This window comes from Bufo gargarizans, chromosome 2 (assembly GCF_014858855.1).
Source record: "Bufo gargarizans isolate SCDJY-AF-19 chromosome 2, ASM1485885v1, whole genome shotgun sequence".
Lineage (NCBI taxonomy): Eukaryota > Metazoa > Chordata > Amphibia > Anura > Bufonidae > Bufo > Bufo gargarizans.
In genome coordinates this window covers 648,908,154-648,920,561 of record NC_058081.1, presented here as the reverse complement: position 1 = coordinate 648,920,561, position 12,408 = coordinate 648,908,154, and the positions used below count along the sequence as shown (strand labels likewise).

General features: G+C 41.7%; 1 protein-coding gene across 2 annotated transcripts in view; it reads right to left on the bottom strand.

Moving 5' to 3' along the window:
• Positions 1-315: 315 nt before the first annotated feature.
• The window catches only part of LOC122928892 (ERBB receptor feedback inhibitor 1-like), a 30,505-nt gene continuing 18,412 nt past the window's right edge, over positions 316-12,408 (bottom strand). For both annotated transcript variants that reach the window (XM_044282189.1, XM_044282188.1), the window contains exons 2-4: positions 6,592-6,787; positions 5,694-5,764; positions 316-5,035 (exon numbers count right to left, since the gene is read on the bottom strand). In XM_044282189.1, the coding sequence (XP_044138124.1) occupies positions 3,870-5,035; positions 5,694-5,764; positions 6,592-6,707 (1,353 nt within the window). In that variant the 5' untranslated portion in view covers positions 6,708-6,787 and the 3' untranslated portion in view covers positions 316-3,869. The remainder of the gene's footprint in view (positions 5,036-5,693; positions 5,765-6,591; positions 6,788-12,408) is intronic.

Below are 12,408 nucleotides of genomic sequence, written 5' to 3'. Positions count from 1 at the left end.
ACACTTGCAAAATGGTGCGATTTTCACTAAATGCACCCTGAACGCATCCGGACCTAATCAGTCACGCTCGTGTGAAAGGGGCCTTAAAGTTGAGAACAAAACGGATCATTTGGAACATGTTAGAGTGTCATAATTTCTACGCTTTGGTAGGAGTTGTTCCTTTCCACCCTTTCTAAGGATGGGTTTACAACAGCTGATGGTCCCCAATGGCTTCTGATAAAATAATGTTGTATGGTGCGCAATTTTTTCCGCTTTTTAGTGGAATCTACAACGGAGCCTCCAACTGTCAATAATAAAGTGGCATCATAAGCAATGTCATAAATAAGTATATTATAGCTTTATTAATTTCAAAGACATGATAACACACAGTATTATCCAAAAATAACAAAATGAACAGAATCATTCTTTGTCAAATACTGTACATATGCCGGAATATCAGTGCATTTTATGCTAATATTTATACCTTCATTTAGTCTGTATTAAAAAAAAAAATAATATGTAACTTAAATAGTTAATTATACATCAGTTTCTAACTGTAAACAGCATGTGTATCACTGGATTATGAAGAGGCAGATACAGGGGCCGATATAAACACTAGTGCAAAACTAAGTCGGGGGTGTTACCCTCAGCAGCCAATCAGGTTACCGCTTTCATTGTCCCTTGTGGACAAAATCAGTTGTCATCCAATTGGTTGCTATGAGCAACACCACTGTTCAGTCTCGCCCTAGCCTTTATAAACCTTCCCAACAGTGTTGTATCTTTTTTTTCCCAGCAGCACCTCCTTTCCTTTATTAACATTCTAAAAACAGGGAAGTCTATCAAAAAGCGCTCATAGGGACACAACTCCTTCTGCCCTTGGGAGAGGGTGTTGCACCATTTTAGACTTGGAGCATGCCTATCCCTGTATAAGATTGACATTGAAAACTGCTAACACATCTCAGTTTTTGCTAAACATTTAAAAATTATGGAAAAGAAGCCTTTAAAATAGATGAGTTAAGAATCTTTACATAATAAAAAAAAAAAAAAAAAAAAAAAAAAAAGGCACAAACATAAATCTTCTGGTAGCCTGAGGGAAGATAATCCACTGTCCTACTGTGGTTTCTGAATTAATACTCCTGGTATATGTCAGTTACTGCTGGGCATCTTGGCCTAGGTCTAAATTCCCCTTAAATGGAACACGTTGGCTATACCATAGGTAGCCAGTTCAGAAATGAAGAGCTTGAGGGTACCTAAACTTCGCTGGCCGCCTTAGAATGTCTAGACTAGTATATGGGCCTACTAGTGGTCACCACATGATGGTCACCTCTTAATGCAGCTCTGTTAAATAGAAGCAAAATACACCACTACTTCATTGTGAAGCATTTCAGTCCCATGCACCAGTTGTAATCTTCCGTGCTAAACTCAATGTGGTCTTCCACTTGGCCACCAATATGCAGAATTGAGGAAATGTGAGGCGTCAGAGCTTCCAGCTAACTTCTAGGTTTTATTTCACCATAAAAATTATTCACAGGCAGCAACATTTTGGCTTGTGTCTTTCTGCTTACCCTTGTGTTTGTCTTGGCATGAGAAGATTTTGTCTGAACAATGTTCAGCAGCCCCCTTCCTCAGTGGATTAATAGACGGAAGATTAAGTACCTGCTCCCCGGCGTTCGGTTTGAAACACTCCGATTCCCTGATTGTCAGCTTTGAGTTAATGAAGGTCACGAATGCCACTGCAGCCGACTTGACACAGGAGTGATGTGTCTTCCAAATGACATAACTCTGGGTCACATGCAACTTGGGCAGGCATGTCCTCACTATTGGCAGTCATTGGCTGCAGCGGCACAAGTGACCCCCGTCCACTGTGGAAGCTGAAAAGCAAAGAAACGAAGAGCAGAGAACTGAAGGAGCTTCAACTGAGTGGCAGGAAGCAGGTAAGTATACTCCCCCCCCCACAGGTTGACCAGGGAGGGAGTGGGCTGCTGAAACTTGTAACATGGAGAACCTCTTTAACATTACTTTTGGCCAAACTAAAATTTTCAGGTGCTGGAAAAACAAAAAACAAACAAACCAAGAGATGTATGTCATGTTCTTCTAACTGAAATATACTTTTTAGCTAAGCTTTGGAAGACTGTCAATTAAGAATTATGATACATAGCATTAGGGGCCCGTTGAAGATAACCGAAAAACCCAATTGCCTTTTCACTGCGCCAAATCAGCACTCCAATGCTGTTTGGTAAGGAATATTTTTGGAACTTGGATGAGTTTTCTGCCCAGGTTCGGAGAACTTAATTCCCAATCAATGCTGTGTATCTGGGGGATGGAGCGGGATGAAAAGTGACAACTATAATGGGCACATTTGACTTGTCACAGTTTGTAGCTCACCCAGCCATTACCAGGGGCCTGCGCTGTTGAAATTATAGCCCAGTGTAATAAATCAGAACCAAAATACAGTAGTCCGTTTTCCAGACTTGTTCATTGGACCTCAATTGGACACCCTGTTTGACACACCTAATGTAAAGCATTGTTAGAGAGTGCCATTGGCCTGCTCAATGGTAAATTTGTTTTCTGTCCTCTACAACATATCAATTATATGCTTATACAATTTTTAGCTCTCTGCTTGTCTGAAACAAAGAGTCCTTCGGATCAGGAAAAAAAAAAAAAAAATCCATACATGTGTACACACAGACTGTACATACTACCACGCACTGACTCCTCTATTGACCTTGGCAAAAAGTTTGATGCCATGTCACTCACTCCCGGTAAGTTTGTGCATAACTTCCTGCAGAGCGATTGTGCCATGTACTACCTATTATGATATTTGTTATAGATTTATTCAACGCACAAGGAAAAAAAATAAAAAATACTGAATAGATAGCATTAACACAAGGCCAGCTCGTGCTTCAGATCTATTAATATAATTAGAAAAGTGAAAAAGAACAAACAGAAAGAACTTACTGGCAATCTAGAATAAAACACTTCACTAGAACTACAAAGAACACTGGGTTTTCTTCATTTCACTCTTTGGAACATAAGAGGAAGGCAAAGCACAATCTGACAAAATGAATCCAAGTATATGAACGAAAGTTATTCGTTCCAGTCATCTACATAGTAGAGGCAGCCATTTTGTCAATCACTTGCCTTGAGAATCTAGCCCATGAAAACCAGTGACAGACACACAAGGCACTCCGTGGACCTTAGTGGCGTCATAGGTTTTGGTCCCACTAGAGGTTGGTATGGACAACCCCATCTCAAATTGGTTGCCTCCACTACCTTTAGCTTGGTTGACAAGTCAATAGGAAGATTTCTCATTCAGAACATCTCAGAAATTACATTTGTTTGTGCTTTTTTTTTTTTTACTATCTAGAAATCAATAAAATGAAAAAGGTGTCCTAATCTAACAGAACACACAGCTAGCAGCTTGTTGTGCTTCAGCCTATGTTTAAGTCCAGAAGTTAAGAGGCAAACTTTTGAGGAAGGTAAAAAGTAGGATACACAAATACTGCACTATTCTTCCTAAAACCAGTCAATTTTCATACAATATCAGCAGTAGACAGTCACAAGGTCATCTTCTCAAATGTAACTGCTCAAACTTTTCTTACTATGGTCTACAGTACAGGACTGTTCAGCAGTGACTAAGGCCTCGCCCACCCATCACATTGACACAATTACTAAATTATACCTCACATTTTAATAAGGAGATCATTCATAGACTCCATAGGTGTTCAGTTTTTGCTTCATGGCAAGTGGAAAGGATCACTTAGAACTGAGAAAGTAACCATAGTCTTTGTTTCTTTAGTTCAGTTTGTCCTACCTCTGAACCAGCCATATAGCCATATAGGCATAAAGTAACATCCCGCAGTATGCTAATGACCTACTCATTCCATACGTTACAGAGAAACTACATCCTGAAAGTTTTTACGCTTGGTATGGCTATTGTCCAATTTAGCCTTGGCATCTGGCTTTGTAGAAGCTGAAGATAGGCTACTGTCACTAGACCATGATTCAGAGCAAGCGTCTTTAGATTCTGTGAAATACTTTTCATATCGATAAAGGTATGGGGGCTTCTCTGGTAAAAGATAATAATGTGTTGAACTGGCCTTCTTTCCGTTTTCTATAATAGGCAAAATACAAGGGATCTTATTGGTAGAGCCTTCACTGTTTTGTCTTTGAAGAGCTTTACTGCTAACATATTTTGGGTCTGGTGCAAAACTCTGAGTTGGGGGCATTACACCATTGAGGTATGAAGGCAGACTCTTTGGGCTTGGTGTACGAGAGTTGCTCCTGGACAAAGGTTCCCTTGGTGGTACCTTTGGAGGTCGGTCCTCATCACTATATGTGTTTGAGGAAACTTCTGCTGACCACCTTCTGTAATCTGGCTTTATTGGCCTAGGGGGTATTGGAATCCTAGGTGGAACTTCAGGTTTGTCGTCATCTGAATTAGGAGAAGTCCTGTTTGCATGTATCCGAATAGTAGGTTTATTATATGATCCAGCTGGCCCAGAATGGGACCTTCTTAGTCTTCTGTGACACTGTTCAGGTTTCTGAGGTTTTAAGTTTTGTACACATCCATTCTCTTGACATGCTGGGATTTCATCTGCTTTTTTGGGTGCAGATACCGACTCAAAATAGGCATAATTGATCTGCCCACATCCCCTGAAGCTTCGTCTGCTTGGAACACCATATTTAAATGCCAAAGGTCTTCCATCTTGTATGAGCAAGTCAGTCTCGGAACTTGTAATAAATTCAACTTCACTATCTGCCTCATCTAAAGAATGATCTTCCGAAATTGGTAGAGGTGGTAAAGGCCTAGAGCTCCGATCACTAGGAGGAATTGCATAAAATTGTGGTGGCCCACTTTTGACAGGCGTTAAAGGAGGGGTCCTTTCCACCACGCCATTCATTGACAGTTTCTTAAAGGAGGGAACAACTTGGTCATCTTCACAGTTTGTAGAATGTTCTATGATAGGCATTCCAAGATGAAGAAAGTTAGATTTCTTCATGCAGTTTTCAGAGCAGCAATTTCCATTCACGGTGGCCGACCTAGAATGTTGACCTGGAAAAGACAACCATAAAATTTACTGTCTTGTCTACATCTACAAGCAATATGTGCTAACATTTTTGAGAATTGTTGCATGGGCTTCAATTACAGAACAGCTAATCCATATGCAAATGATGTTATATAAAAGGAGTCTGAGAAGAAGATTCAAGATACTGTATTATTTGCGCTATAAAGGGGGGGGGGGGGGGGGGTAATGTCAGTGCATCTTATGGGGCGAATACTAATGAGTGCTTCCATTACAGAAGTGCTCATTAGTACAGGAGGACTGGGAAGTAGTGAACACTGAGCAGTGTGCGCGTTGGGTCACAGCACAGCTCGCGGCAGGAAGAAAGCTGGATGTAAGGAGCGGCCACGGTCTTCCGGAGCAGGAGAGGTAAGTTGATATTTTTTTTCCCATCTGATCTGACACTGAGGTCTGATTGCAGAACTTAAGTTCTGATCTGAGGTCTGAATAGGGGGGGGGGGGGGGGGGGGGGGTCAGAGCCGAGATCTGATTAAAGTTTTTTTTCTTATTCTCCTCTTCTAAAACTTAGTAGCATCTTATAGGGTGAAAAATACGGTAGTTATAGTAATACTTTCACTTTGTCTACAGCTAGATAAGAGGCCTATATATTTTTGAATACACTTCCTGGATTTCTAAGACACTACTTACCAATAGAGGAAGTTTGCTGTTGAGCGGAAGATTTTATAACATAGGGCATAGAATCCATCCCATAGAATGTACTGCAACAGAAAAAAAAATATTAACACCAGAGTTAAAATTATGATAGGCCATATTAATACTGCCACAATTATACATGTAAGCTAGCCCTTTAGGGGAAACCAACTTGTCTACAGAACTTCTAAAATGGATAGTGCCTATAGTCAGATTCACACATTTATGCCATTACAGCCGTCATCTAGTCTTGAATGGAAAAATTGCCATGTTATGTGGCTATAGAGAATAGTTATGTCGTTTCTTTCAGGAATAGCACCAGATTAGTGTATAGGTTGTGTCTGGTAGCTTGTAGCTCAGCTGCAACTAGGTGAATGCAATAACAGACAACCTGTAGACAGCCCCTTTAAGGGTCAAGGAATACTGGTTGACAACACCTGTGGGAGCCAAAATAGTGGCTATACTGGTTTTACCTAGCCTTTACAAAAGTAGGTCTAACTAAGAAATGCCTTAACAGAATTTTGAGCAGCACATGTTCTCTTACTTACTGGGTAAACTTTGATTTAAAAAAAAGGCACCAACAGTATTTTATAGTAAAAAAAAAAAAAAAAAAAAAAAAAAAAAAAAAGTGGAAACCAACTGGACACAATCAGAAGTAAAAGACATGAGTCACGATATGTTCAAATGTAGAACTGGAATTGTGGTCATGACTCCATTATGAATGGCTGCCATGATGCTAATATGATCAGAGCCTTGAAGGAACCAAAGACTAGTCTAAAAATGTTGTCACCCAACCCCACAGTTTGTTTTTTTACCTAGGCTGAACATTACATCTGATTTTAAACTGGAAGATTTGTCTTTAATGTGTGGAAGGTTATCAGATCCCATTACTTACTTTTCATACTCGTTATGATTTGCCCAACATGATTTGCCGCACATTAAACCCTGTGCACTGTGCATAAAGCTGTTTTTCAATGAAACGTCTTGAGATGCAAGCCCAGCTGTTGTCATTGTGTCTTGTTCCTTGTAGACATCAGCTATTCACAAAGAGCTCCAGACATGGGATCTATGAGCAGCTGTCATTCCTTTAACTGCAAGAAAGAAAAAAAAGAAAAAGAAAATGATTATTCAAAGATATAAGAGTCTAAACACATGGCGGATATAGGATGGGTGTGATATCACCGCGCCAACATACTTATGCAATTTTATGCAGATTTATAAGTCACACAAGCCTAGTATTCTCCATTATCAAGAAGTGCTTGGCACTTAAATTACATATAATTAGAGCTGGTTGCACATCCAAGGACATTTCTCATGAAGATGATCATGCCTAGGAATATTACTGATCTACATTAGATACACTATGGCCTGGATCTGAATTCCAGTTGTTAACAACCTGATATGGCCCACAGATGGAGGACATTAGGAGGCCCATTGTTGGAGGACATTAAGAAGCACTCTCCAATATGTTCTCAAACTGCTCTGCAAGCCCTACAGACATCTGAAGTGTGTCAGACACCTACTCAGTATTTAGACATAACACAGCTAGACAAACAGACGGCTGGTGTAGATTTGTGTATAACCAGTCCCTTCAATAAGAAGCAGAACTGGAGGAGGATTGAATTTTCCTGGTCAATCTTGGCAGCTACATAACATTACATCTTCCTGAATGCAACCTTGTTCCCCCGTCCATCAACCTGATAGACAACATCCATACAGAGCAATCTGATTCAAGATGAATAAATGAAGCTTAGCGTTTGCTTAGAAATGTTTGTATCATACAGGTCATATATTCAAAATGGTTTCTGGAAACTCTTTGAACCCAAGGTAAAATAGTCCATTTAAAATACTGGGTTCTTATGTGGAAGAGGGGACTACGGCCCTCCTCAGGCACAAGGGTTTGATAGCGACTGCTACCTCTGTATCCCCTATAGTTACATCCCATGCTTGGACAGTGAAATTATTGCTATTATTCCTTTTGAGGACATCATGTGTGGTAGCTTGTTAAATTGGTTGTCCTCTGTTAGAAAAGGCTGCAGATTGGGGACCCTGTTGCTGGGATCCCTAGTGATCAGCAAGTGTTCCATTCCCCTATAGCACCACCACAGGGGAAATTAAACATTACATAGTTTTCATTGAAATCCCATTGTTGTAGTCCCTTGACGTCATAGGTCCTCCAGAGCAAGAGACACTCTTGTTACTGTAGTTGCTCCATGCTCTGTCCAATAGGTGGGGGGGGGGGGGGGGGGGGGGGTCCTCAGAATAGGAACCCCCACCCCCTGTTATTAACTCTTGAGTTCTTCAATCGAATATTTCAAAATAGGCTTTTTAAAGTTACATGAAACTAATTGGGCAAAGTGGTCATTCATTCTGCTACCAAGCTTCCCCAATGTGACCACATTAGTTGCTGTGTAGCAGTACGACATTGCAATATTATATCGCCCTGCTGCAAGTCGCCATGTAGCCCTAGCCTTAGGCTGCTTTCTCACTAGCATTTGGGGCGGATCCGTCATGGATCTGCACAGACGGATCCGTTCAGATAATACAAACGTCTGCATCCGTTCAGAAAGGATCAGTTTGTATCATCTTTAACATAGCCAAGACGGATCCGTCTTCAATACCATTGAAAGTCAATGGAGGACGGATCCGTTTTCTATTGTGCCAGATTGTGTCAGTGATCCGTTTGGCTCCAGCAGTGTTTTGGTGTCCGCCTCCAGAGCGGAATGGAGACTGATCGGAGGCAAACTGATGCATTCTCAGCGGATCCTTTTCCATTCAGAATGCATTAGGGCAGGCATGCTCAACCTGCAGCCCTCCAGCTGTTGTAAAACTACAACTCCCACAATGCCCTGCTGTAGGCTGATAGCTGTAGGCTGTTTGGGCATGCTGGGAGTTGTAGTTTTGCAACAGCTGGAGGGCCGCAGGTTGAGCATGCCTGCATTAGGGCAAAACTGATCCGTTTCGGACCGATTGTGAGAGCCCTGAATGGATCTCAAACGGAAATCCAAAACGCCAGTGTGAAAGTAGCCTTACTCAGAAATTTGCTTCAAGGCATAAATCACAGAGCTCAACTTCTGTCTATTATATCCTGCTCCAGATAGTGTGCACAAATCGCCCCAGAGGTTCACTTTTATACTTTATTTGGACATTTTAGAAGATGCAAAAAAAAAAAAATATAAAAATAAATCCTAATTACTGTGTTTGCACTTGATCCACTGCATTAGGCCAGATTTTTATTTTGAAGGAGAATTGCCATTAAAAATACCAGAGTGCTGTTCCAGTGTGTACAGGCGTTTCTAGGAGACTGATGGAAAGCATAATTGGTTCTGACCATTTATCATCAAGTCTCTTGTTTTGACTGCTGGCATCAGACTTCATCTGCGTTTTCTTCCATGTATGGGCTTCTAAGACCATGGTTTGTTTTTGTGACAAGCACCGAGTCCTGAGCACAAAATGTTCTATTCATCATCCTAATGGTGAAGCTGATGCTCAAGATAACATTCTATATGTAGAACCAGTAGATAGAAAGATCTGTTCACACTTTGTGAATTACTATGAGTGTATGCGCCAGAAGAGCTGCCAGCGCAAACACCGAACATATCCCTACAGCCCCAATTACGGCATGATGTTTTTGGATACATTTTTCCTTCTAGGAAATAGTGTTGTAAACTACTATGGGGTCACTGCATGCCTCTATAATGGTGTACATTGCATTCTTGCATTAGGAGGTGCACTTCTAGCTCTAAAGGAGGTCTCAAGTGAAAGCCCTAGTCATTGAGTGGTCCTCTTCTGCCACGTAGCTCTGGGAAAGCTAGGTAAGCTGATCACCAAGCTTGAAAAGGGGGCAGAATACGGCATATACAGAAAGATTGGCCATGCGGTACTCAGGAAAAGCTGGAATGGCCATTTAGCTTGCCAAAGCAGATCAAAGCTTGACAATAGGCAACATGTCATGGAGATGTTTTTTTTTTGTTGAGGTGTAAGTTCCTGTTAACCTTATTAAACCCGGCAGGTTCTAGCCTACTACCAGGCTTTTTGGTGATGGAAAGGTTTGGTAACCTAACCTGTTTTCAGGAGAAACGAGTCCAAATTACATGTGTCCACCCCTCCCTAGTCTAGGAGGCTGACCAGAGTCCATGCCTGCATGAATCATCATGCTGCTGTAAAGACTGGAGGAAATAATATTTTGTCTTCAGTGTTATAATATGGGAATGTGTAACTCTGGAGCGTTAACGTTTCACATTGTAGGTTGTAAAGTCCAACCGGTGAAGTCTCTTTGGAAAGCCTTGAGAGTACACATAGGTTATGAATTAAAGGGGCTATATGGTCCTGAAACAGTGCCGCCCCCTTGCCCATGGGCTGTCCTGGCTATTGCAGCCTAACCCCACTCAGGAGAATGAGGTTCATTTGCAGTACCAGACAGTCCATGGACAAGGTTCTTTCCACAAGAAAAAAAAAAAAAAAAAAAAGTAGACATTTATTTCAGTACCCAATTTTCTAAACCAAAGCTTTGCTTGTACATTAGGGATTATGACTTTATAGCAATTCCCTGCAATATCTCTATTATCAGAAACATTCGAGAGACCAATCTAAATGTCCAGGTCTTCTGTGGTAGCTCACAGTAGATTTCAGTACTGCCGCTTAATATATTTTGTATAATCACATACCTAACCCTAGTCTTAGGGGCAATAAAAAGGCATTTTTTGGATGATCTGCATTCAATACGGCCTAGAAGATCCATGTTCGCCCCTTATTGTCTGAAGAAAGGAACATAGCACTTAGTGGTCCATGGCTGGTGTATGCTGGTTGATCCAGCAACACCGGCCCCATGTTATATGATCCGTATTACCCACCAATATATTTATCACCTGGGAAACCATACTACTACACATTCCTGCATCCTGCGATATCCACAGAAGATCCTGGTAGATGTTACTGGAAGTCTACACTAAGCTGCGCGTTCTATACCTTATACTAAGTGGATTATAAAGCACCGGATATAATAAAACAATATAAAACACGGAGGATTTTCCATCTACTCCTCCCCGCTATGCACAGCCAGACACCAGGAATTTACTGTGATGACAAAGTGGTCACTTACATTCCCAGCTATGTACTCACAGGTTACCACACACACAAAAAAGCCGCATCATGGATGGAAGTGTCTGCTGCAAAAAGCCCGCCACCGCCATATTCAGACCGGGACAGAAAAACAGATGTGTGAATGGAGAATAAAGTCCTTAAATGAGTCAGACATGCATTAGTGTTCTAGCTGCACTTAGATGAGCCAAGAAAGGAAGTCAGATAAGAAGTATTGGTAAGTGCTTAATGCCTAGTAACTGACTGGTCTCACGGGAAGTCTAGAAGACGTCCATTAGTGAGCATGAAGAGTCTTGGCTGGAAGATCAGGAAAGCCTAAAGACATGGGTGAGTGACCTGATCCTTAAGTCTAGACCCATGCTCTCAAACCAGTGGTAAAAATACAACTTCTTGCAGGTCCTGTTGGCCAAAGACATGCTGGTTGATGTAGTTTTTAAACATATGGAGAAAGAGGTCACATCAGGTTGGAGACCACTAATGTAAGTGATGCTAGGAATCACATGAGTTGTAGTTCAATAGCTGGGGGGGGGGGGGGGGGGGGGGGGGGGGTATTCTCAAATCATGACCGGCAGGTGGGCACTGAGGACTGGAGTTGAGGAACACTGATGCAGAAGGCCTAATGAGGACCTAGGTGTGTGCGCAATAGGTTGGAGGCCACTTCTAGAGGTCAAAGCTGGTCACATCAGGCTGGAGACTACTACTGTAGACAGAGTCCCTCCCTCCACAGTTATGTGCAATGCTTGGCTAAAAAGCTGCTCATGATTGGCAGACAAGGACCAAATATATTTTTGGTCCCAAGTATGCTTATTTGTCCCACCAGTCACAAGACAAATCAGTGGGATAGCTGTAGTCTCTTGGAACCTTACACAAAGATTATACTTGAGTTTAACACTTAAAGGGGCTGTCCAGGATTTACTATATTGTTGGCCTATCCTCAGGCTGTTTGAAGAGGCCATGGTGTTTTGGGGAGTGCTGTGGCCTCCTTAAAGCTGACCCAGTACAGTGCCGTACATTGTATAGTGGTTGTGCTCGGTATTGCTGCTCAGGCCCATTCATTCGAATAGGACTGAGCTGCATATAGGCCCTGTGACCAATGAACGCAACGCCACTGGTCTAGAAGAGGCTGCAGCACTCAACGGAGAGCCAAGGCCTCTTCAAACCGCTGATCAGGGAAGGTGCCGGCAGTAGGAACCCCCTGGTCAGATATTAATGTGCTATCCTAAAGGATAGATCAACAGTAAATTCTCGGACAATCCCTTTAACCACCAATGTCTTGCTTTTGTGTTGTACCTGTATACACTAAAATGAAACATTCTTTTATGTAGCTAGGTAGGTTCATACAGACATCGTATTATTGCATACTGAGCCTACCCCTTCACTGTGCCCCCCAGAAGTAATAGACGGGTTGCAACTTTTGAACACCTGCATTTGTGTTTTGATCTCAATACCGGGATTTTTTATATTTTTTACTTTGTGAAAATATTTATTCAATTAGACACTTTGCACCACACTGTCATTTGCCCACTAGGTGGCACTGTTCCACTGTTATCTACTAAAGTAATAATGCATGTCGCTACTCCCAATCAAATGAAAGACAATATTTACCTCACTG